Below are 27,149 nucleotides of genomic sequence, written 5' to 3'. Positions count from 1 at the left end.
TGTCACTGCACTTTTATCCCCCCTGCAGCACTCTGTATTCTATTTCATATGCTGATGAGACACACAGTCCTGTCACTGCACTTCTATCCCCCCCTGCAGCACTCTGTATTCTATTTCATATGCTGATGCGACACACAGTCCTGTCACTACACTTCTAACCCCCCCTGCAGCACTCTGTATTCTATTTCATATGCTGATGAGACACACAGTCCTGTCACTGCACTTCTATCCCCCCCTGCAGCACTCTGTATTCTATTTCATATGCTGATGAGACACACAGTCCTGTCACTACACTTCTAACCCCCCCTGCAGCACTCTGTATTCTATTTCATATGCTGATGAGACACACAGTCCTGTCACTACACTTCTATCCCCCCTGTAGCACTCTGTATTCTATTTCATATGCTGATCAGACACACAGCCCTGTCACTGCACTTCTATCCCCCCTGTAGCACTCTGTATTCTATTTCATATGCTGATGAGACGCACAGCCCTGTCACTGCACTTCTATCCCCCCTGTAGCACTCTGTATTCTATTTCATATGCTGATGAGACACACAGTCCTGTCACTGCACTTCTATCCCCCCCTGCAGCACTCTGTATTCTATTTCATATGCTGATGAGACACACAGTCCTGTCACTACACTTCTAACCCCCCCTGCAGCACTCTGTATTCTATTTCATATGCTGATGAGACACACAGTCCTGTCACTGCACTTCTACCCCCCCCCCCCCCGCAGCACTCTGTATTCTATTTCATATGCTGATGAGACGCACAGCCCTGTCACTGCACTTCTATCCCCCCTGTAGCACTCTGTATTCTATTTCATATGCTGATGAGACACACAGCCCTGTCACTGCACTTCTACCCCCCCAGCAGCACTCTGTATTCTATTTCATATGCTGATGAGACGCACAGTCCTGTCACTGCACTTCTACCCCCCCTGCAGCACTCTGTATTCTATTTCATATGCTGATGAGACGCACAGCCCTGTCACTGCACTTCTATCCCCCCTGTAGCACTCTGTATTCTATTTCATATGCTGATGAGACACACAGTCCTGTCACTGCACTTCTACCCCCCCCTGCAGCACTCTGTATTCTATTTCATATGCTGATGAGACGCACAGCCCTGTCACTGCACTTCTATCCCCCCTGTAGCACTCTGTATTCTATTTCATATGCTGATGAGACACACAGTCCTGCCACTGCACTTCTACCCCCCCCCCCTGCAGCACTCTGTATTCTATTTCATATGCTGATGAGACGCACAGCCCTGTACCTTCATCCTTTTCTCTCTTCTGTTTTTCTCCTGACAACACATAACCAAGTCACGACTATTCCAACCAAAACTGACACTACATCATCCTGCTATATGTCGCTCTCCACTATTCCTGCACTGACTACACACAGTTCAGTCACTACACTATCCTACCCTGTGTATTTTTCTGCTACTCCACTAACTGACCCCACGCAGCTCAGTATCTACCACATTCTGCTCTGTGTCTCTTTCTGCTGTTCCTGTACTGACAACATACAGCTGTCACTACTACTCACTCTAAACTGTAGCCTTCTCAGCTATAACTGTACTGACCACACACAGCTCCCGCACTACAATATTCTGCTCTGCTATATCTGTACTGACCACACACAGCTCTATCACAACATTCTGCTCTGTATGTCTCCTGCTATTCCTCTATACACATATAGCTGTCACTACACCATCTGATCTGTATCTCCTGCTATTCCTCTATACACATATAGCTGTCACTACACCATCTGATCTGTGTCCCTCGCTACTATTCCTCTATACACATATAGCTGTCACTACACCATCTGATCTGTGTCTCCTACTATTCCTCTATACACATATAGCTGTCACTACACCATCTGATCTGTGTCTCCTACTATTCCTCTAAACACATATAGCTGTCACTACACCATCTGATCTGTGTCTCCTACTATTCCTCTATACACATATAGCTGTCACTACACCATCTGATCTGTGTCTCCTACTATTCCTCTATACACATATAGCTGTCACTACACCATCTGATCTGTGTCTCCTACTATTCCTCTAAACACATATAGCTGTCACTACACCATCTGATCTGTGTCTCTCACTACTATTCCTCTAAACATATAGCAGTCACTACACCATCTGATCTGTGTCTCCTGCTATTCCTCTAAACACATATAGCTGTCACTACACCATCTGATCTGTGTCTCTCACTACTATTCCTCTAAACATATAGCTGTCACTACACCATCTGATCTGTGTCTCCTGCTATTCCTCTATACACATATAGCTGTCACTACACCATCTGATCTGTATCTCTCACTACTATTCCTCTAAACATATAGCTGTCACTACACCATCTGATCTGTGTCTCCTGCTATTTCTCTTAGCACATATAGAGCTGTCACTACACCATCTGATCTGTGTCTCCTGCTATTCCTCTATACACATATAGCTGTCACTACACCATCTGATCTGTGTCTCCTACTATTCCTCTATACACATATAGCTGTCACTACACCATCTAATCTGTGTCTCCTACTATTCCTCTATACACATATAGCTGTCACTACACCATCTGATCTGTGTCTCCTGCTATTTCTCTAAACACATTAAGCAGTCACTACACCATCTGATCTGTGTCTCCTGCTATTCCTCTAAACACATATAGCTGTCACTACACTATCTGACCTGTGTCTCCTGCTATTCTTCTATACACATATAGCTGTCACTACACCATCTGATCTGTGTCTTCTGCTATTCCTCTATACACATATAGCTGTCACTACACCATCTGATCTGTGTCTACTGCTATTCCTCTATACACATATAGCTGTCACTACACCATCTGATCTGTGTCTACTGCTATTCCTTTATACACATATAGCTGTCACTACACCATCTGATCTGTGTCTCTCTCTGCTATTCCTCTAAACACATATAGCTGTCACTACACCATCTGATCTGTGTCTCTCTCTGCTATTCCTCTAAACACATATAGCTGTCACTACACCATCTGATCTGTGTCTCTCTTTCCTATTCCTCTAAACACATTAAGCAATCACTACACCATCTGATCTTTGTCTCTCAATGCTATTCCTTTAAACACATATAGCTGTCACTTCACCATCTGATCTGTGTCTCTCACTACTATTCCTTTAAACACATATAGCTGTCACTACACCATCTGATCTGTGTCTCCTGCTATTCCTCTAAACACATATAGTTGTCACTACACCATCTGATCTGTGTCTCTCACTACTATTTCTATAAACATATAGCTGTCACTACACCATCTGATCTGTGTCTCTCTTTACTATTTCTCTATACACATATAGCTGCCACTATACCATCTGATCTGTGTCTCCTGCTATTCCTCTAAACACATATAGCTGTCACTAGACCATCTGATCTGTGTCTCCTGCTATTTCTCTAAACACATATGGCTGTCACTACAACATCTGATCTTTGTCTCTCTCTGCTATTCTTCTATACACATATAGCTGCCACTACACCATCTGATCTGTGTCTCTCTCTGCTATTCCTCTAAACACATTAAGCAGTCACTACACCATCTGATCTGTGTCTCCTGCTATTTCTCTTAGCACATATAGCTGTCACTACACCATCTGATCTGTGTCTCTCTCTCTCTGCTATTCATCTAAACACATTAAGCAGTCACTACATCATCTGATCTGTGTCTCCTGCTATTCCTCTAAACACATATAGCTAACACTACACCATCTGATCTGTGTCTCTCGCTACTATTCCTCTAAACACATATAGCTGTCACTACACCATCTAATCTGTGTCTCTCTCTGCTATTCCTCTAAACACATATAGCTGTCACTACACCATCTGATCTGTGTCTCTCTCTGCTATTCCTCTAAACACATATAGCTGTCACTACACCATCTGATCTGTGTCTCTCTCTGCTATTCCTCTATACACATATAGCTGTCACTACAGCATCTGATCTGTGTCTCTCTTTGCTATTCCTCTAAACACATATAGCTGTCACTACACCATCTGATCTGTGTCTCTCACTACTATTCCTCTAAACATATAGCTGTCACTACACCTTCTGATCTGTGTCTCCTGCTATTCCTCTATACACATATAGCTGTCACTACACCATCTGATCTGTGTCTCCTGCTATTCCTCTATACACATATAGCTGTCACTACACCATCTGATCTGTGTCTCTCACTACTATTTCTCTATACACATATAGCTGTCACTACACCATCTGATCTGTGTCTCTCTCTGCTATTCCTCTAAACACATATAGCTGTCACTACACCATCTGATCTGTGTCTCTCACTACTATTCCTCTAAACATATAGCTGTCACTACACCATCTGATCTGTGTCTCCTGCTATTCCTCTAAACACATGTAGCTGTCACTACACCATCTGATCTGTGTCTCCTACTATTCCTCTATACACATATAGCTGTCACTACACCATCTGATCTGTGTCTCTTACTGCTATTCCTCTAAACACATATAGCTGTGACTGCACCATCGGTTCTGTGTCTCTCACTGCTATTCCTCTAAACACATATAGCTGTCACTACACCATCTGATCTGTGTCTCCTGCTATTCCTCTATACACATATAGCTGTCACTACACCTTCTGATCTGTGTCTCCTGCTATTCCTCTATACACATATAGCTGTCACTACACCTTCTGATCTGTGTCTCCTGCTATTCCTCTATACACATATAGCTGTCACTACACCATCTGATCTGTGTCTCTCACTGCTATTCCTCTAAACACATATAGCTGTCACTACACCTTCTGATCTGTGTCTCCTGCTATTCCTCTATACACATATAGCTGTCACTACACCATCTGATCTGTGTCTCCTACTATTCCTCTATACACATATAGCTGTCACTACACCATCTAATCTGTGTCTCCTACTATTCCTCTATACACATATAGCTGTCACTACACCATCTGATCTGTGTCTACTGCTATTCCTTTATACACATATAGCTGTCACTACACCATCTGATCTGTGTCTCCTACTATTCCTCTATACACATATAGCTGTCACTACACCATCTGATCTGTGTCTCTCACTACTATTCCTCTAAACATATAGCTGTCACTACACCATCTGATCTGTGTCTCCTGCTATTCCTCTATACACATATAGCTGTCACTACACCATCTGATCTGTGTCTCTTACTGCTATTCCTCTATACACATATAGCTGTCACTACACCATCTGATCTGTGTCTCTCACTGCTATTCCTCTATACACATATAGCTGTCACTACACCATCTGATCTGTGTCTCTCACTGCTATTCCTCTATACACATATAGTTGTCACTACACCATCTGATCAATGGCTCTCTTTGCTATTCCTCTAAACACATATAGCTGTCACTACACCATCTGATCAATGGCTCTCTTTGCTATTCCTCTATACACATATAGCTGTCACTACACCATCTGATCTGTGTCTCTCTTTACTATTCCTCTAAACATATATAGTTGTCACTACACCATCTGATCTGTGTCTCTCACTGCTATTCCTCTATACACATATAGCTATCACTACACCATCTGATCTGTGTCTCTCACTTCTATTCCTCTATACACATATAGCTGTCACTACATCATCTGATCTGTGTCTCTCACTGCTATTCCTCTATACACATATAGTTGTCACTACACCATCTGATCTGTGTCTCTCACTGCTATTCCTCTATACACATATAGCTGTCACTACACCTTCTGATCTGTGTCTACTGCTATTCCTCTATACACATATAGCTGTCACTACACCATCTGATCTGTGTCTCTCTCTGCTATTCCTCTATACACATATAGCTATCACTACACCATCTGATCTGTGTCTCTCACTTCTATTCCTCTATACACATATAGCTGTCACTACATCATCTGATCTGTGTCTCTCACTGCTATTCCTCTATACACATATAGCTGTCACTACACCATCTGATCTGTGTCTCTCACTGCTATTCCTCTATACACATATAGCTGTCACTACACCATCTGATCTGTGTCTCTCACTGCTATTCCTCTATACACATATAGTTGTCACTACACCATCTGATCTGTGTCTCTCTCTGCTATTCTTCTAAACACATATAGCTGTCACTACACCATATGATCTGTGCACCTTCTCACTACTACTCATGTGCTTACCTGCATCTTGCTATCCCTGAATACTTCTCCTGCATTTTCTATCACATCCTCGTCATTCAGCTCTCCGTATGGCTGTTCCTTACACAGCATCAAAATCTCCCAGAGAGTCACCCCAAACGCCCAAACATCACTGGCTGTTGTGAACTTTCCCTGTTCCAGGAAAAAAATAAAATATAAGACAAAACAACAACATAAGCGTTTATAATAAAAACAATTGACCACATTCTATTAAATTCAGAGGTTTCAGATATTTATAACCAGATATAAATAGGTTTAGCCAGCGGTGTAACTATAGCGAGTGTTGGCACCAAAATTTAGGACATGAGCCCTGTCTACTGTTCCCTGAACCAAATCTCTATACAAACACCAACACACACAGATACTCACACATACATAAATATTGTGGGGTCGATCCGATATAAATCGTCGCCCGCAAAAGCCGGCGACGCCAATAATTGTGCGGATTTGGTATCCTATATACGGCGCAAGCTAGAAGTTACGCGCGTAGATTTCTGGCGTCGCCCGTAGTTTTTTGGCCCATAGACTGACATACAAAACACGCGCAATTTGCTATCCAATATACGGCGTAAGGACTTACGCGCGCAAATTTTACAAAATCTACGCCATTCTCAGCTCGCCACAAATTGAAGGCGCAGGTACCCTTGCACTGACTTAGAAACCAACGTAACTCTCAGAAGGCCTAACAAATGCATGCTCAACAACATACATATCAGCAGCTTGATCACAAATAGTTAACCTCTTCAAAGCATTTATTATTCCTGCCCCTGCAAGTGTGTCAAACCAATCACAAACAGCACAACCTCTCACCTGCAGACTTAAAACACCTGCAAATGCACACCCTCATTAGCCACCATGTTTCCCTTGCAGTATATTGCATTTAGAGTCAGACAGCGTCGTGGGGCACAAGGGGTGCTTGAACCCCTACAAGCCCCTGTTTTGGATGGTATCCCTGCTGCTGAGGTCCCTGGTCATGGTGCTGTAGCTGTCCCTGCTCCAGCTGCTGCTGCTGCCCTCCCTGCTCCTCCTGCTGTTGTCCCTGGTCATGGTGCTGTAGCTGTCCCTGCTCCAGCTGCTGCTGCTGCCCTCCCTGCTCCTCCTGCTGTTGTCCCTGTTCCTGGTGCTCCCCATGCTGCTGTTGCTGCAGCTGCCCATAGGCCAGCAGGGCCTATAAGACGAAGGCATCAGCAGAGGGGAAGAGCACCAAGGGTACACAGGGTTAGGGTCACCCTGTTTGGGATGACAGAAGTGGAGGTCAGGGAAAAATATCGCTTCACATCTGCAAGCCTCATTAACCTATATGAGGTGTTGAAGGATGAAATTGACCCTCAAGCGTATAGGAACCGAGCTCTGACTGGTATGCAGAAGCTGTTGTGCGTTGTACACTTCCTGGCAACTGGCTCATACCAGTCAACAGAGGGGCTTGTGTCTGGCCTAGCGCAGTCTACCTTCTCCAGGATTCTAGGGGAGGTTCTGACTGCTCTAGATAACCAGACACAACGATACATTCATTTCCCCCATACCCCCCAGGAATGGAACCGTCTTAAACAAGGCTTCTATCGACTGGGGGGTATTCCTAATGTCATGGGGGCAATTGATTGCACACATGTGCGTATTGTGGCCCCACATGAGGAGACAATCCTCTATATTAACAGGAAAGGGTTTCACTCATTGAATTGCCAGATGGTCTGCGATACCAATCTGAAATTCTTACATGTGTATGCAGGCTTCCCAGGGAGTGCACATGATTCCTACATCCTGCGCCAGACCTCCTTATTCAATATGTTTGAAAATGGAACACTTTCGGTAGGATGGCTGCTTGGTGAGTACCTTCATTCTGTCTGTATATTTCTAATAAAGGGACACTAAACACATATTGTCATCTCATGTGTCAGATAGAGAATACAATGTTAAACAGCATTACAATTCACTTCTCTTATATCATTTTATTCATTCTTTAAATATATTGATTTTATAAATTATAATTCACATATATGAGCCAATCATATGAGGCTTCTATGTGCAGCCACCAATCAGCAGCTATTGAGCATATCTAATATGCTTGTCATCAAGAGTTATCTATAGAATGGAGAAAATGATCTAATCGAAGTTAATTATCAAGCTGCTAACAATTGCAGGTTCTTATTAAATGGACAGTCTAGTATAAATTGCACTTCCATTATTCAGATAGGCCTTTTAATTTTAATTAACTATCCTGATTACTTCCATTAATGTTTTGATTAAATCTATCTTTTATATGTGATTCATGTTGTGTCCCTTTAAAGCACATGATGTACCTGTAGTAATCCAAACACATATGTTACATGACAGGTGACGCAGGGTACGGCTGCAGACCATGGCTATTAACCCCCTTGGTGCACCCCATTACGGAGCCACAACTCAGGTACCAGGAGGCACACATAAGAACAAGGAATGTCATTGAAAGGAGCTTTGGCCTATTAAAAACCAGGTTCAGGTGTCTGGATGTTACAGGCGGAGCACTACAGTATAACCCCAACAAAGTGTGTTCCATTGTCAATGCTTGCTGTATTCTACACAACATTGCTGTGGACACACGTTTGTTGGTGGACATTGACCCAGAGCAGCAGCAGCAGCTGGTTCCTGTACTTGAGGATGTGGACAGGGGGACACTGAGGGGGAATGAAGTGAGGGATTATGTCATCCGTGAATACTTCACCTGTAAGTTACTTATTCATAATTACAGTAAACCGTAACATTCACATGTATTATGATGTTTGACAGTACCTCACCAACCATTGCATGTGTATATATCATGTCTTGCAGAATGTAAAATTTTGGATTTCCACTGCATGTAAGTGAAACTACTACATCCCAACCCCCTTCCCTTAAAGGGACACTATACCCAAACATATTATTTCATGATTAAGGATAGAGAAGATAAATTATAACAAACCTTATAATTTAAATAAATGACCTATTTTCATTATTAATTTAGATATACTTTAATGAAGACATAGAAATGCACACAGTGAAGAAATCGCAGGAGGCATCTATATACAGCTAATAATCATCAGCTACCAAGCATATCTCGATATGGTTTTCAGCAAAGAATATCAATAGAATGAAGCAACAGAAATAATAGAATGAAATTATAGTTTATTTTTGAAATTATCTTCTCCTTCAAAATCATGAAGTAAAAATATTTGCTTTCATGTCCCTTTAACAACCATAATAACTGTATATTTATAATTTGTTTAATTCATGTTTAGTTCACTATCATTAAGAATGAGGATAATGGATATTTATACCTTATGTTCACACCTTCTTTAAATATATTATTAGTTATATATACCAACGTGTCAATTTATATTGGATGTGAGAAACCTTGATGTACATCTTAGAAGTTAATATTACTATATGTACCGTTGAGACACAACCATGTGATGTTGTTTATTGAGCATGAATATGTCATAAACATTATAATAATACCTTTTTGGTCCATTTCAACACAGGTATTATTATATGTTTTACCAATATTACTGTACTAAAACACAACTCACATGGATGTGGATGACAATTAGATAGTAAATAACAGAGGACAAGATTTTCAATGAAATTGAATAATATTTTTTTTTTTTAGGCCTCTTAGATGAGGGGCCTGGTGTGGGTCTTCTGCCTCTCCTGGGTTGTGTGGATCCAGTAGGAGTGCTGGTCACAGAGGAGATACTTGATGCCATGTCCTGCTGTTGGGTGAAATGCTCCACCAAAGCCCCCAACAGTTGATTCTGTTCCCTCCATCTTTGGTCACTTTGGATTTGCATGTCCGATATTACACGCAGCATTTGGTTTTGATTTTGGACCATAGCTGATACCGATGCTGCCATGTCCCTTTGAAGCTCATTCGACCTCTGTTGCAAACGGTGTTGGCTTCTATGGAACCTGTGTTGTTCCCTCTGCATTTTTTGACACGTTTCCGTTAGAGTCTCACAGGTCAAAGTTTGCCTCCTCTGTAGTGAGATATATTCATCACCCATGGCAGAACTCAATTGATCCATGGGCTCTTCATCAGCAGGGACAATAGGCACTCTTTCAATTACGTGTTCCTCAGCTGGAGGTGCCGGAACAACAACCTCAGTTGGAGGTGCCGGAACAATAACCTCAGTTGGAGATGCCGGAACAATAACTTCAGTTGGAGGTGCCGGAACAATAACTTCAGTTGGAGGTGCCAGAACAACAACCTCAGTTGGAGGTGCCGGAACAATAACCTCAGTTGGAGGTGCCGGAACAATAACCTCAGTTGGAGGTGCCAGAACAACAACCTCAGTTGGAGGTGCCGGAACAATAACCTCAGTTGGAGGTGCCAGAACAACAACCTCAGTTGGAGGTGCCGGAACAATAACCTCAGTTGGAGGTGCGGGAACAAAAACAGCAGCTGGACGTGCAGGAACAGATATCTCAGCTGGAGGTGCAGCCACAGGAATATGAGCTGGAGGTGCAGGGCGATGGATTACAGTTGGTGGAGCCCTTCCAACTGAAGATGATGGTCCAGATGTCGGGATGGACCGATAGTCTCAATGGCCGCTGGTGTGCATCCACTCAGCCTGCTGGTATACTCCTGTAGTGCCCTGATATTCTTGGGGGGGGGTAAATACATCTACCCTTTGGGGCTGGCGGGGCTCCCCCTCCAAGCCATAGGAATATTCCTCGTGCCAGGGCTCCTGCCAGGTATCCTCCTCTAATGCAGGTGGCATGATATGTGGATTTTCGATTGACGCAGTCCAAGCCATGTCATGCCTGGCATACTCCTGCTGTCTTATCTGTACCGGTGGTTGTGGTGGACATATATTTAGAACCGGTGTTGGGGGATTCATGGGCGTAGGCACCCTGGTGACTGGAGGTTCTGTGGAGGAGTCAAATGATGAGAGGGATTAGTACAGTCACATATCTATCCATGTGGGCATACAATTTACATGCTAGGGCCTATCCACATTCTCATGTCAAACTCTATAACATGCATGTGCACATTGAGATTTGTGATATGAGGGTTTGTAATATGCTAATTATACATGTATGTGTTTCATACAATAGTTCTGTGTACATGTCAGTCATGGAGAAAATGTGTTCTTTAAGTGACACTATGGTTGTGATGACTATGGTGTCCATTTACTGAAAGGTCTACATGTGGCTTGTGGCCTGTGTTACTCTGAGACATGTTAGTATTTCACTATTCTACCTCATATCATGATTTTCAATGTGTTAAGTAGCATTAAATGGACATGCAAACCATATTTATTATTTCATGATTCAGCTAGCCAAGCATGGAATTTAAAAAAAATTAAAATTTACTTCCAGTAGCTAATATGCTTCATTATCTTGATATTCTTAGCTGATATGCATTTCTAGATAGGCTCAGAAGCTGCTGATTGGTGGCTGTACATCAATGCCTCGTGTGATTGCCTCACCCATGTGCATTGATATTTAATAAACTAAGATTTTCAAAATAATAATTAAAAATAGATAATGGAAGTAAATTTTGATGTTGTTTAAAACTGTATTCTCTATCTGAATAATGAAATAAATTCTTTGTGTTTCATGTCCCTTTAATGTTAAATATCATTGTATATTTAGTTGTTAGTAATCAAAATACCATGATCCTCATTGTGTACATGAATGTGTGACAATATAGGATGTTATAACTCAAATACATATTATACTAGTGTGTGGGATGTTACTCACCAGCATGCTGTGCTGATGTTGCAGTCCCTGAGTCACGAGCCCCTGGAAGTCCACGGACTGCTGTGAGGCTCAGGGACCTACGAATGAGCTCCTGCCACTCATTGTATTCGGCCTCATAGTGAGGCCCACCTCCTGTTGCCCTCTGGGAGATTGCTTCCTGGCCCATCCTCTCCTTGACTCTCCTCTTGCAATCATTCCATCTCTTCTTAAGGCCGTCAACATTCCTCCTCTGTTGGGACACACCATTGACGGCCTCCACCACCTTCTGCCAAGCATCTTTACGCCTCCGGGCAACTCCTTTGCCCTTCTCTTGTCCAAAGAGGGCATTATGGTTCTCCAGGACAGCCTGGACGAGAGCGAGGTTTTCGGCAAAACTGAAATTGGGACACCTCATACGCTCCTCGTCCTGGGCTGCCTGGCTCCCTCCCTGGGATGTCCCTGGTGTGGGTTCCTCCCTATCCTCTCCCTCCTCCCCCCTTCTATCCCCATGTGCACCCTCTATCCCTCTTCTCAGTGTGCCTGGCCTTTGGGCAACCCCACTCCCATCCTCCCTTCTGGCTCTCCCTCTCCCCACTCCGCTCACTCCCTGACGGGGACCCTGCTGCTCCTCCTGTACATAATCCTCTCCCTGCGACTCCCCTTCCCTCCTCCCCCCAGCCCTATCTCTCCCTGACATCCTCACACTACACACACTCACACACTCACACTCACTCCCACTTCAATCACACACAATCACAACCAGACACTCAGCCTTTCAAACTGTAAAAGATAAATAAAAAGTGTTGGGTGTTATAAAAAAAAAGTGTTGTGTATTTTGTATATGTGTGTATGCAAAATGTGTGCAATATGAAAAAAAGTGTAAGTAAATGTACTGGCTTAACAATCCAACCAACAATCCGACCTAACTAACTTGATGATGCTCCTTTCTCACTACTCTTACCACTAATCTCTATACTCGCTGTAGTGTGCTGTAGCTCCAAGAACCAACCAAACACACTAAAGAAATGGCGGCTGCGCAGGTGTTTAAGTATGATTTTTGAATCTCGTCATTACGTGGCGCATCTCTTAGAACTGGCGTTATTTTTTACGAGTCGTAGGCTAATTTGCATAAAACTACACTTTATTGAGACTTTACGTGAACAAAAAACAGGCGCAAGTACTTGCGACGACTAAAAGGTGTATTTGCGCACATTTTGCCTGCTCGTCGGTTTTTCTCACTTACGCCAGTTTAGCATCTGACGGCGGTGAATATTGGATAGCTCGAGTTGCGAGCTGAAACTGCGGGCGACGCGGGTTACCTCGCTTGCGCCGAAAACTACGACCTATATCGGATCGCGCCCTGTATATCTGTTAGGGCCAGGTGGCGCCCCCTGGAGTTCTGTTCTGGTAGTAACCACACCAAGTGCACCACTGGTAGTTAAAGGGACACGCAAGTCAAAATGAAATTTTCATGATTCAGGTAGAGCAGCGATTTTAAACAACTTTTTAATTTACTTCTATTACCAAAATGTGCACAGTATTTTTATATTTACACTTTTTGAGTCACCAGCTCCTACTGAGCATGTGCAAGAATTCACAGAATAGCGCATTTCTGATTGGCTGATGGCTGTCACATGATACAGGGGGAGTGGAAATAGACATAACTTTAAAATCACGTGATTTCAAGGCCGGGATAAGATCAAGGGGAACGGCCTAAGATGCTAGTCTGATTTTCCATTAAAAGCTGCAGGACACCAAGAAACGTAGGATATTCCATGCCGCCCTAAGGGCAATAAAGCCTGGTGCTGCTAAGATGGCATGGAATGTTCTATGGGCGTGAAGGGGTTCAAAATCTATTACAGTGTTTTGGTTTTAACCAGTTGTCACTATCAGCCAATGAGAATAGATTCCAAGGCTTTGGGCGTACACAATCAGCCACTTCCTGTTAGTGTCCCATTAACCTCTTAACCTCTTTTCAGGCCAAAAAAAGCCCAAAATATTTTTTTTAATATGTTTAACCGCTGCACGTTAATTTACAGAATAGGGAATTTTTGAGTTCTTTGTCCTTTTAAATGTGTATGTAAGTCACAATGAAATATTCATGATTCAGACAGAGTGTGCAAAAAAACTCAAATTGCTTCTTTTATCAAAGGTGCGTGCTCTCTATTGGTTGTCTTTAGCTACTTTTCATAACAGCATACTGAGGTAGGATAAGGAGTGTGCACGTGTGCTTCACACTATATGTACCAACATTGCTGTAAACGTAGCTGCCATATAATGCCAAGACACGTGCACACTCCTGACCCTACCTCAGTATGATTCCATGGAAAGGAATATATTTCCGAAAAAATACAGCATACAAAGAGAAGATAAATTTGTTAGAAGAAAAGAGAGTTGTTTCAAATTGTTTGCTCTGTCTGAATTATAAGTCTAATCTTGTCTTCCACGTCCCTTTAAATGAATACAATGAGCAAACTCTGTATAACATAAAAGGGCTAGATTACAAGTGGAGCGCAAATATATTAGCAAAATTGTGCGTCAACATCGCTTAAGCTCAATAAATGGCGCTTCTATATTTGTGCTCATATTACCAGTCCAAAAATATTTATTTATCTCTCAAGCGATAGTCTAGAGTGTGCTAACAACTGCGTGTTAAATAGCATGAGTGTGCAAAATCCTTCACAAAATAGAATTATCTTGGTATCATTTGTTGAAAAGCATACTTAGGTACGCAGAGGAGCTGCTGATTGGTGGTTGAACATATATGCCTCATGTTATTGGCTGACCTGTGTGCATTGCTGTTTCTTTAACCAAAGAATAGAATGAAGAAAATTAGATAATGTTGGGTTTAATATCCCTTTAATAATAATAATGGTTTACATTAAAGGGACAGAACACACTTTGCAATTACAAGACATTTCTGTTGTGTTTCTATAGAACAACATATCAGCCAAGTCTTAACATTTGTTAAACAAATTAACATCATTTGTTTCTGTAACTATTTTCAAAAGCCAAACCCCACCCACCATGTGTCTTATTTGGAGGAGCCAATCAGGGCTTTAATCAGCAGACTACCAGGCTAGTCACAGTCATAAAGTTAGTATAAAATGCATTTATTTGCAGTTGTTATCAGTTAAAGCCAATTAGGTACAGATATGTAGCAGAATAAGCCTTGAGAAGTCAACATGGTTCTGAGTTCTTGAAATGGCTTAATTACATGAAAAGGGGGCAAAATAAATAATGCAACTAGATTGCAAAGTAGTTACATTTACTGTCCCTTTAAGTCTCAAAAAGTGTAACATGTTTTCTGCTATCTATATTTACAGAGCTTTTATATTGCCAATTATTACAAATATTACAATTTGCAGTATAGGTGGGGATACCACAGACAAAAACAACTATTTCAAATGGCAGAATAAATGTAAAGGAGCCACTTGAGAAGAATTTAATACTTTCCAGTAGTTAAAATTGATAATTGGGAACAAATTAAATGGTAGAAACTTTTACAGTACACTCTCCATTTAAGATCTAATGAACAATACATTTTCTTGGACAGGACACTTGTCGTATCTAATGTTATAACTGACTATAAACACAAGTAGACCTATTTCTGTTGTTGCGGTCAGAGTGGGAGTAAAGTATCCTTTTTTTTCCAGCAGACACTTTGTGGAAGGTGTGGTACACTTGAGTGGGCTTTGATTTCAAAACGGGGGTGGAACAAAAGCACTTAGCAGCTGTAACACTATAATCCTCAAACCAGACTCTTATTCCATAAACAAAAGCAAAATGATGTGTTTAAAGCATTTTAATTACAATAGGATCAGATTAGAAAAAAAAAAAACTTTTTATAGAAACAATGCGGTTACCATGTTAAAAATGTGAATTACGTGCTGTTGTTTTTTGCGGGGGTTTTATTCCGCAGAGAATTAGATTGGTCTCCTATTTATTTTACAGCACATTTTATTCACAGTATTTTTTCATTTGTTAAGCTGCCTTTTTTTTAAAAAACAATATCATTTTGAAAAGATATTAAAATGGACAGTAAATAGTTATAAATACTGAAATAACTTTGCTAACTTTTAGTTATTTTGTCCCCCTTTTCATGTAATTTAGCTTAGGAAATTGTAGATTTTCTAATTCTCAGACCTGGAAAGGAAGCTGCTTACTGAATCTTAACGCTAACTCTGCTACATAACTGTCCCTAATTGGTTCCAGCAGATAAAAACATTCTTGCAAAACTGCTGTCAAATAGTGTTCCAGATACTGTTCAACAAATGATACCAAGATAACAAAATACATTTAATAATAACGTTTTTTTATTTCTATCCGAATCACAAAAGAAAACAAAAATGATTTTATGTCCCTTTAACAGCCATAAATTTGTTTCTAAAATATTGACCCACAGCGCTCATCTGTTAGGACTGGTTTAACCTATTGGCTGCCAAAGACAGCTGCAATTCTTGGTGTAGTCAGGGTGTTAAATAAACACTGTGGAGAGAACATATTGCAGATCAAAAAGTGCAAACCACGTTAAGTTACACACTAGAACAAATGTAATTTCCTTGTTTCAACTGAAATATTCTCTTGTTTTACTAACATCAATATTTTTCATTAAGGATATGCTACAGAAAAAATGTCCACCTGCCATGAGAAATGAACAGGTGGTCGCCTTCCCAAATGAATCACAAAATTCCAAGATGTTCTTGCGCCGTTCCTCCATGACTTCATACTGTGGAATGAACGGAACATCTGCCCACTAATGTCAAAATATGTCTGCAAGTTTTTATCATTGTCCGCATTCCGGAAGCCATGAAAGATGTTTTGTAAGATTAACATTTTCCTCCTACAATTATGCTTGATCTATTATGGCTAGCGATATTATTGATAATGGTTAGTTGTAGTAAAATTTGCGTTTATATGAACATTTTCATAGCAAGGTTTTGAGTACAATTCTTAAAAGCTTTCACTTATTTTTTTTTTAATAAGTATTCAGTAAAATTGTGACTATGGGGTCGATTTATCAAGCTGTGGCGGACAGGGGCGGACATACGCGCCCCTGTCCGCCGCAGCTCGCTTCTGGCGGGCTAAATTCCACTGCCGGAATTCAGCATTGCACAAGAACGCAATTTTGCGCTTCTTGTGCAACGCCGCCCCCTTCATGCACAGGCAGGAGCTGTCAATCTCCCCGGTTAGAACTTAGGGAAGCAGCGGTCTAATGACCGCCCCTTGTTAAATACGGACTGCAGGTTAAATACGGACTGCGAAGCCTTTGATAAGTCGACCCTTTAATACGCTATATTTTAAAGGGACTTGAAACACAAACTTTTTCTTCCATGATTCAGCTAGAGTGCGTGAATTGAAACAATTTTCCAATGTACTTCTATTATGAGATTTGCTTCATTCTCTTAGTATTCTTTGTTGAAGGAGCAGCAATGCATTACTGGGAGCTAGCTGCACACATAAAGTGAGCCAATCACATGAGGTGTATATATGTGCAGTCACCAATCAGCGGCTAGCTTCCAATCGTGCTTTGCTGCTCCTAAGACTTTCAACAAACAAGCAAAGCTATTTAGATAATAGAAGTAAATTGGAAAGTTGTTTAAAATGTAATTCTCTATCTGAATCCCTTCAAATGGATATACAAGAGCAATTATAAAATGCTTTAATACATTTTTGCCATTTAAAATAATATTAAATATTAAAAATAAAAGTTAGACAGAAAAATGTATTATTTTTATTGTAATTTATTTGTGGTGCGCAAACAGATTCCGCAGCGCTATTCAAAGGAAAGATCAGCCTGAAAATAATATTCAGATATATTTAAAAAAAATATATTAGTTCGTTATATTGAAGAAGTGTAACATTATAGGGGCCAATAAAGCAATGTTGTAACCTAGAATTCCTTTCTTTGTTGAGGGCACTAATGGGTTAAAAATGCGTCACTAGATTGTTGTACAGATGCTTAAAGGGATAGTCTAGTCAAAATTAAACTGTCATGATTCAAATAGAGCAGCAATTTTAACCAAATTTCTAATTTACTCCTATTATAATTTTTTTCTTCATTCTCTTGGTATCTTTATTTGAAAAAGCAAGAATGTAAGCTTAGTAGCCCGCCCCTTTTTTGGTTCAGCACCTGGATAACACTTTCTGATTAGTGTCTAAATGTAGCCACCAATCAGCAAGCGCTACCCAGGTACTGAACCAAAAATAGACCAGCTCCTAAGCTTACATTCAAATAAAGATACAAAGCAAAAAGTGTATAATAGGAGTAAATTAGAAAGTTGCGTTCTATCTGAATCATGAAAGTTTAATTTTGACTAGACTATCCCTTTAACATACAGAATATTTTTTTCTTGTATGACACATTAAAAACATACTCCTACTGAGTACACCCTTTGCCTAAGGTAGATACTTTGTATTCCTCAGATTCTTTATACGCGTTGATCCTTTTAGAGCGACCCAATTATGTTCAGATTCTTTCAGACTATGACTTACGCTACCACATAGTGATAGTGTAAATGTTGATAGTGTAAATGTTCTTATTTGTATTATATAAATAATTGTAATAAAGTTCTTGCTAGACCTCGTTTTTTTCTGTCCATGTGACATTATCGTAGTAAGTGTATTTGAGAGACTTTTACTACTATCAAATTGTCATCTGTTTTGTGCCTTATAGAATCCAAACTAATGTATTTTCCTTGTATTACATTTATTGAAACACTAGGTGTTAAGCCTGCCCAGAGGTCAGTCTATTGTTGTAGAATGGATTTGTTTGGCTGCGCGCGCAACTGACAATGGCGACGGGCGCATTACAAACGCAATTATAGTATAGAATATTTGTCTATAAAATTGTATATTTCTAATTTTCAATAAAAATATATATATATAAAAAAGTCACCAATTTGAGTCAACATGTACAGTTGACCTTGCATGTAGCAAACTGGGAGTGTCCTTACAAGTTGATGGAACAATGTATTCTTTTGGAAAGAGCTATATAATGTGAACTTTGTGAGTAAACAATATTGAGATTGGGGTATTTGTAGAACAATACAATATATTTTCTGTACATTCAGAAAGTTATGAATATACTTAGTTTTCTCAATACAGTAGACTGGAACTGACTATGATCTGAAGCAATGCCATGCACTCATTATCTCATATGTGAATATATCCACAAGAATATATTCCTCTCACCATTAGAATGCACTCCCATGCCATCCATCTGATTGGCAGTACTGCCCGGCCCTGGATTCTGTAGTAATCTCCAGCATACAGGTTCCGGCTCATCCCAAAATCTGCTATCTTTATTGTCAAGTTCTCTCCCACTAGGCAGTTTCGAGAGGCGAGATCCCGATGTACAAAGTTAAGAGAGGAGAGATACTTCATGCCGGAGCAGATCTGCAAGGCGACGTGAAGAAGGCTAGGGTAGCTAGAAAACGAGATAATATTACTATAACTATAAGTGGAGAGACTTCTAAACACAAACAAAAGTTATAAAAGAGGGAATGAGGAAGAGATAAATACGTGAGACTATAGCTGACTAATTTCTTTGGTGCACCAGATGATGCAGAGTATATGAACTTAGAATGTTACTGTCATTTCTCACCTGATGCACGGTAGGCCAAGCCCGACGTCTCCACTGGTCTCTCCGTCTACACCAAGTTGGTGGCCATTTAGGAACTGATTAAGATCTCCATTCTCCATGTACTCTGTGATCATACATAGCGGGTCCTCATCCAGGCAAGCTCCCAAAAGACGAATAATGTGCAGGTCGTTTAGTCGGGAAAGGATTTTCAGCTCCTTTAGGAAATCGTTTCTGTGTACCACAAAAAGGCCAAACTGAATATTTATGTTTGTCTAGTTTATGGCAGGTTTCTTAGGATTGAGTTTCTTAGTAGCGTAAGATAAATTTTTCTTAAAGGGACAGTCTAGACCAAAATAAACTTTTATGATTCAGATAGGGCATGTAATTTTAAACAATTTTCCAATTTACTTTTATCACCAATTTTGCTTTGTTCTCTTGGTATTGTTAGTTGAAAGCTAAACCTAGGAGGTTCATATGCTAATTTCTAAGCCCTTGAAGGCTGCCTCTTCTCTCAGTGCATTTTGAAAGTTTTTCACCACTAGATGGTGTTAGTTCACGTGTTTCATATAGATAACAGTGTGCTCACGCACGTGGAGTTCCAATGAGCCAGCTCGGATTGGCTAAAATGGATGTCAGTCAAAAGATCTGAAACAAGGGGGCAGCTTGCAGAGACTTAGATACAAGGTAATTACAGAGGTAAAAAGTATACTAATATAACTGTGTTGGTTGTGCAAAACTAAAGAATGGTTAATAAAGTGATTATCTATCTTTTTAAACAAGAAACATTCTGGTGTAGACTGTCCCTTTAAATGTAATTTGCTCTGTGAGGGCCCGGACTATAACTTGAGGTTATCAAGCCACACCTCCAAACACATAGAGGAGCCTAGACCCTTATTAGTCATCAGTCATAAAAAAGTTGATAAATGATTATAATGATCATTAATACTCCGTATGTACAATATATATATCATATTTACCTTGCATTCTTATTTGCATCAGCCCTTAGTAATTTGACTGCCACCTGCAGACTCCTCCCTTTGCGCATGTTGAAAGGAAATTGAAGTGTAGGTAGCTCATGTGGATTTACAACCTCACACAGGTGAACCTTGAATAGCAGAGCGAGAGGTGGGTATTGTGTGGTGAGGACATTACAACAACAGAAGAGAATACAGGACGGAATCTTATAGGGGTTGCAACAGAACTTGGATAGGGCTTAAGGCAGGACGGAACCGACAAAATAACTGAGAATGGGGTAATTACCTCTCCAAACTGCCCTTCTCCTAACTTTTCTCTGAACAGGAGATGACCACGTGGAAACTTGCTGAGGGGAAGTTCTTTGGAGGCGAGCGAATCAGCAGTCAGGGCTGGTACCGCATACGTGTTTCCCCCAGTTACCCCTTGGAGGGTAACAATGTCAGCTTCTGCATAGTGTGGAACGCTTGGAGGGCATACCATGGGCAAATTTGGGGTTTCAAGCTCCCTATATCCTCCCTCTGGGATGAGAGAGATAAAAAGGGTGGTGGTGATAGAGAAGGGCGAGGGGATGGGAGACAAAAAATCGGGAAAATAGAGACACATAACAGAAAGTTGACAGACAGCGATAGGCAGACAGATAGATAATGTAAGAGAAGATGGGAAAATGGAAGGTAACAGAGAAAGTAAATTAGAAAAGAGGAAATAGAGTGAGGTATAAAGGAGGAAATAACAAATAGGGAAGATAAATAGGAAAATGGAGGGAGAGAAGAGAAAAAAAAAAGATTAGATTGTATGTATATATATATATAAATATGATTTAAGTTAATATATCAATATTTATATAAACATGAAGGCAAAAGACAGAGATGACAAGTCAGGAGATCTCATTTCCTAGAGGTTCCAGTGAGTAAAAGAGATAGATAATGAGATGGGGGGGAAAAAAGGAGAATTGGCCGAAGAGACGGCCATTTTGGTATTATTTTTCTGGCCAGGTCCAATATGGCCGCCCCTTACCCTTAATGTTGATAGGCTTAACCTGCAGGCCACCAGGCTCTGCAATTGGCCGGCTGTAGGTGGAGAGTAGGAGCTCATAGGCAGGGTTGTTTAACAGCAAGGCTGCAGAGACACATGCAGAGTATACAGTGTATACCTCAATATACATGCACAGTCAGTATACCCCCATATACCACTTATATAAACATGCACACACAGAATACCCTTTATATAACACCTTTATATCAGGGCTTGACAAATCCTTTAACCCAGGGAGCCATGATGCTATCAATTTATTTTCTAAAAACATCTGTAATATTCACATATTCTTAAACTTTTATATACATGCACTTTTTTTATAAAATATGAGGATGGCTACTTAATATTATGGCTGGCTTTTAAGTTTCAAATACATTTGTCAACCCCTGTTTCATTTGTACATGCACACCCCCAATATCACTTTTATCAATATATACACAAATTAGACCCCTATTTAACACAAGAATTGAGAACCTACCCCTGAAAAAAACCTTTATATGCATGCAGTATACAACTATATAACACCCATATATAAATGCATACACAATAAATGCACCATAATAACATTATATAATATGAGTATAAATGCCTGCAGATGTTAACAACACCTTTATAATACCTACTTAAATATGCATAAATAGCTACTTAAATATTGACTGACTGTGCTCTGTTACCATATAAAGACCCAACCAATGGGGTGCTGCCGGTGGGAGGTGTGAGAGGGACGGGAGAAGGTTGGTAGGCAGCTTAAAATGGGAGGGGGGGCCTATACACTACAGAAATGATCTCAGGAGGGAAGAGGGAGGGATGGGTCCCTATACTACAGTAAACAGGTGAATGGCTGAAGGGGGAGGTGGGACCCTACACTACATAAAAATGTAAATTAAAATAAAAAAGGCTTGATTGCTTGAAGGGGTGAGGTGGAGAGGGTGTGAGGGGATTCCTACACTACAGAAAAAAAACAAATAAATAAATAAAAATAAACCCCTCAGAGTGCATACTGGCAAACTGCCAGTAACAAAGATGGCTGTGCAGTGGGAGGGATGAGGGAAGAGAGCTATTTGGGAGGGATTATGCAGTAATTCTGTCAATGTTTGTCAATTTTACAGTCATTTCTTAATTCTGTGACTTAAATATTTAGTTGAAAACTGTCATAAAGCTCTTTTTATGCCAAAAATATATATAGTTTTCATAGGTAAATAAAATAAAAAAAACAAAGGCTATATTTCTGTGTAACCGGAATGATAGCAAAAATGCTAGAAATGTGGGCAAGTTTTTCTCTGAAATTCCCAGTAGTCAATGGTTTAAACCAGGGTTTGAAACCTTGGAACTCCTGATGTTTCAGAACTACATTACCCATGATGCTTAGCCACTCTGAAGTCCAGTTGAGCATCATGGGAAATGTAGTTCTGAAACCAAAGTGCCAACGTTCCCCATATCTGGTTTAAAGAGACAGAAAATGCCCTAATGTGCTACTCTATTCTTGCACTATTGCTAGCACAGAACTATGGGGTCGGTCGCAGTCGTTTAGAAAAACGTATCTATGGATTATCAACAGAAAAGCACCATTAAAGTCTATGAGGATTTTTGTAGATAAATAATTTGATAAGTTTCTTCTAAAGGACTGTGCTCGTTCTCTATGTGTTACATGCCTGCAAAGTGATTAAACACATAGTTAAAGTCAGCTCACTGGAAACTAGCTGAACACATCTGGTGAACCAATAACAAGAAGCATATCTGGGTAGCCACCAGTCACCACCTAGATTCCAGTAGGGCATTATTACCACTCTATAAGTATATGTATGCAACAGTCTAATAATATTATTTTTTAACTTTTATGTACCTTTAAATTATTATTCAAATACTTCATCATCCATATAAACATGCAAATACATGCTCATGCTACTAGGCCCCGACATAGGCATGCACACCCACCAGCCCACCGTACAAAAGCCTATACGTGTATACACTGTATAACCCAATATAGCACATATTCTGTAATAAGGTAGGTTTGTACCTTCTTGAAACACAACATAACTAGCTAGACTTGTGCAGCACTAAATAATTTGTTTCGGACGAATCATTGGGAACAAATATTCTGAAAAGTTAGTCTGTCAGAATATTCGCTTGCTGCACTATTCGGTATTCTGAATATTCTGCAGCATCTTAATTCGATTTCATTAAAACAAATGTATAAGTTTCTTTACTGCAGGTGAAAAAGTATCTATACTTACCCATAATGCACTGGGGGAGCCTCGCTAAACCCGACCCCTCTTCACAGAGCTGCGCTTATAGGGATCTAATAGAAGGTCCTTTAGCGTAAGCTCTGGGATTTACCGCCCTAAGCCTACTATTAGCGCTGGGTTCTTTGAAGAATTTTCGGGATTAGCGCAGCTCCCCAGGGCTCTAGATAAGTATTTTTACTTTTAAAGGGAATTTAAAGGGGAAAAAAGTATACTAATGACATTTTTAATTTTCTTTAAAAGTAGTGCATTCGTACGAATATTCATTTTATGAAAACGAAACGAATAACCGTATTTATATTACAAATCTGCACTTAGAGTAAAACAAATGCACAAGCCTAATAACTACCTCTTTTTCTTTCTACATTAACATATTTCTCTTTTCTTTTTGTGCTTTTTGTTCCTCGTGTTGTCGTGCTGGTAGAGTTGGTCGGCAGACAAAGACCAAATGGCATTCTGAGCATTCCAAGCCACCATTCCAAGCTTCGGATTGCCTCCTGTTCTTACTGCAGTGTTTGCTGAGAATTATTGTGTCTTGAGTGTATTGTTGATTGACCCAATATTTCCCAGGAAAAAAAGGGTCCTGGTACTTCAGTTGCCCTTATGGAGGGCTCAGAATATGAAATCAACTCCATGAGTTACATGGGTTTTCCAAGGATAAATGAATGGCAGAAAGGCATTAATGTGAAATTTGTAATGTTAGGCTAGTATGCTCTCTAATGGAAGAAAATTCCTCATGATAGTGAGGCTTCCTTTAAACTCTACAGCTCTGGGGTTTGTTAGAACTATTTTGTAACCAGGATAATTCTAACTATCCCTTTTCAGTCATACCCTTTAAGAGGAAGGTTGAGACTTGTTCAGGGAATATCGCTATCAAGGTTGTGTGACCCTTGTGTCAAAAAAAATAATATTAATAAAAAAATATATATAAAAATTATATATATATATATATATATATATATATATATATATATATATATATGTACAAAAAGAATGTGGGAGTGGATTGTTTAACCTTCCTGTTTAAGCAGGATAGGAAATTTATAATTTAAAGATCTAGGCGGTAACTATCCACTACTAGATCAGGTGCAGACCCCCAAAAGTAGTTATACCTTCAAATTATTTAGAAAAGAGAGAAATAGCCACAGTAGAGCTATATGAGATACTGTGTAAAGATGGGGGATTTCAGCACTCAGTAGAACTCCATTAACCCAAAATGGTGCTTGACCGGGAGCTAGCAAGAGACAAAAATACACGGATGCACATAAGTTCCAATAACACGACAAATTTATTTACAAAGTAACAAAACATACTGGAAAGGCATATGCATATTGTTTAGATACTAAAGAAAGTATAATATTACCACTGCAGTGGGATAACTATCTATCATAATACTTTCCTAGAACAGCTTTTTATACAACATTGTATTGATTTATATATAGCAAGGAAAGGATATATATAACTGTGGCCAAACAGATTATCTTATGATCATATATACGACCTGTTCTGAGTCCTCCTTATAGGTAAGAAATAGGAAGAAAACACAGGTAGATAGTGTTATAAAAGATGGCGATGTTTGTGTAGCGGAGCACATGAGTTCTGTGTAACTACGGCAGGTTTGGATACATTTGTATCAAATTTCACTCTCCTAATAATTGGATAGTCTCTCTGGAGGTTTGTGTAGTTAAAACCAATCACATTTGTTTATTTGTTGAAACTTAACACACCTCCCTGTAGGGAGAAATCGAATAAGAAGGGAGAGACACAGGTGTCAGGTAGTCCTGATGAGGCCCAAGCTTTCGCTGAGCATTGTGGGCGAAACGCGCGTTGACAGACAGACACCTAGTTACAGCTCACACAAGTTTGGAAAATTTTCATGAAGATTTATATCTGTCATCCGTTATAGTCAAGATCCCCAAAGCGAAGGTGATATGACTTTAAAGTGGAGATAGAAAGCAGTTTGATGTCAGAAGCACCTGTCCCGACCCTGCACGTAACTTCAGTATCCAGACCCGAACGAGTGACTGTAATTTCTATATCTGCGGATACAAGTTGAACCCGGAGGTGAGCACTAACACAGCCACACAGAATTCCGGACTGCTATTCAAATACAGAGGTCCGGAGGTATGTGTTGAGGCAAACACCTGGGACCGCTACATACCGCAGTTTCCTGGAAAACTGCATTTGTTTGGACTCAAAAGCAATAACGGCACTTCTAAACAAGTATTGTATCACTATGCTAGACAGAGAGGACGCTCTTACCTCGGAGTTCTAGCATACAAGTTTTTCTATATAGCTCCTGATTAAAAGCAAAGAATGAGCCTTTGAAAAAGAAAGGAGTATCCCGTCTATCTACTTCTTTTTCACACAGAACCTGGGCCCAGGCAGAAACGGATTTTTCAATCTACCTGTGTTTTCTTCCTATTTCTTACCTATAAGGAGGACTCAGAACAGGTCGTATATATGATCATAAGATAATCTGTTTGGCCACAGTTATATATATCCTTTCCTTGCTATATATAAATCAATACAATGTTGTATAAAAAGCTGTTCTAGGAAAGTATTATGATAGATAGTTATCCCACTGCAGTGGTAATATTATACTTTCTTTAGTATCTAAACAATATGCATATGCCTTTCCAGTATGTTTTGTTACTTTGTAAATAAATTTGTCGTGTTATTGGAACTTATGTGCATCCGTGTATTTTTGTCTCTTGCTAGCTCCCGGTCAAGCACCATTTTGGGTTAAATGGAGTTCTACTGAGTGCTGAAATCCCCCATCTTTACACAGTATCTCATATAGCTCTACTGTGGCTATTTCTCTCTTTTCTAAATAATTTGAAGGTATATATATATATATATATATATATATATATACACAGGTAGCCCTCAGTTTACGCCGGGGTTAGGTTCCAGAAGGAATGGTTGTAAATCGAAACCGTTGTAAATTGAAACCCAGTTTATAATATAAGGTAAGAGGTGTGGTAATCTAGCGCTAAGAGTGCCCTAAGCTGTAACCAAAAAATGGGGTCTAACCTCCCCCAGAGAAAATTAGAGTAGTTAAACGAAGGAATGGATACAGCGCCAAAAAGCCTAAGGACAGATATACAGAACTGCCACTGCGTTAAAAGTACAGATTTATTACAATCAGATAAAACAATAATAAATTACATAAATGTTAAAATAAGATAAAATCAAATAGCAAATAGCCTTGGTATAAATGCTTAGAAGCAACCAATGGACAGATACAATAATGAAAATACAATACAATAGAAAAATAAAAAATCACAATATAAATGCAAAAATAGTAAAGGGAGAGAATAGTGTCCCAAAAAAGTGCAGAGTGGTAGCTGATGACTCTGACACCGAAAAAAAGTCTAAAGCTGCTCCAAAT

The 27,149-nt window shown here is 40.0% G+C and overlaps 1 protein-coding gene across 5 annotated transcripts in view; it reads right to left on the bottom strand.

Moving 5' to 3' along the window:
- Positions 1 to 27,149, bottom strand: part of DDR1 (discoidin domain receptor tyrosine kinase 1) — a 136,463-nt gene that overhangs the window by 5,190 nt on the left and 104,124 nt on the right. For 4 of the 5 annotated variants that reach the window (XM_053722038.1, XM_053722040.1, XM_053722037.1 and 1 more), the window contains exons 12-17: positions 21,495 to 21,596; positions 20,766 to 20,998; positions 20,483 to 20,610; positions 19,527 to 19,736; positions 19,115 to 19,349; positions 6,206 to 6,355 (exon numbers count right to left, since the gene is read on the bottom strand). In XM_053722038.1, the coding sequence (XP_053578013.1) occupies positions 6,206 to 6,355; positions 19,115 to 19,349; positions 19,527 to 19,736; positions 20,483 to 20,610; positions 20,766 to 20,998; positions 21,495 to 21,596 (1,058 nt within the window). The remainder of the gene's footprint in view (positions 1 to 6,205; positions 6,356 to 19,114; positions 19,350 to 19,526; positions 19,737 to 20,482; positions 20,611 to 20,765; positions 20,999 to 21,494; positions 21,597 to 27,149) is intronic. The other variant, XM_053722041.1, reaches the window with a different exon arrangement.

Source organism: Bombina bombina, chromosome 7, assembly GCF_027579735.1.
Source record: "Bombina bombina isolate aBomBom1 chromosome 7, aBomBom1.pri, whole genome shotgun sequence".
Lineage (NCBI taxonomy): Eukaryota > Metazoa > Chordata > Amphibia > Anura > Bombinatoridae > Bombina > Bombina bombina.
This window is presented reverse-complemented; position numbering and strand designations above follow the sequence as displayed.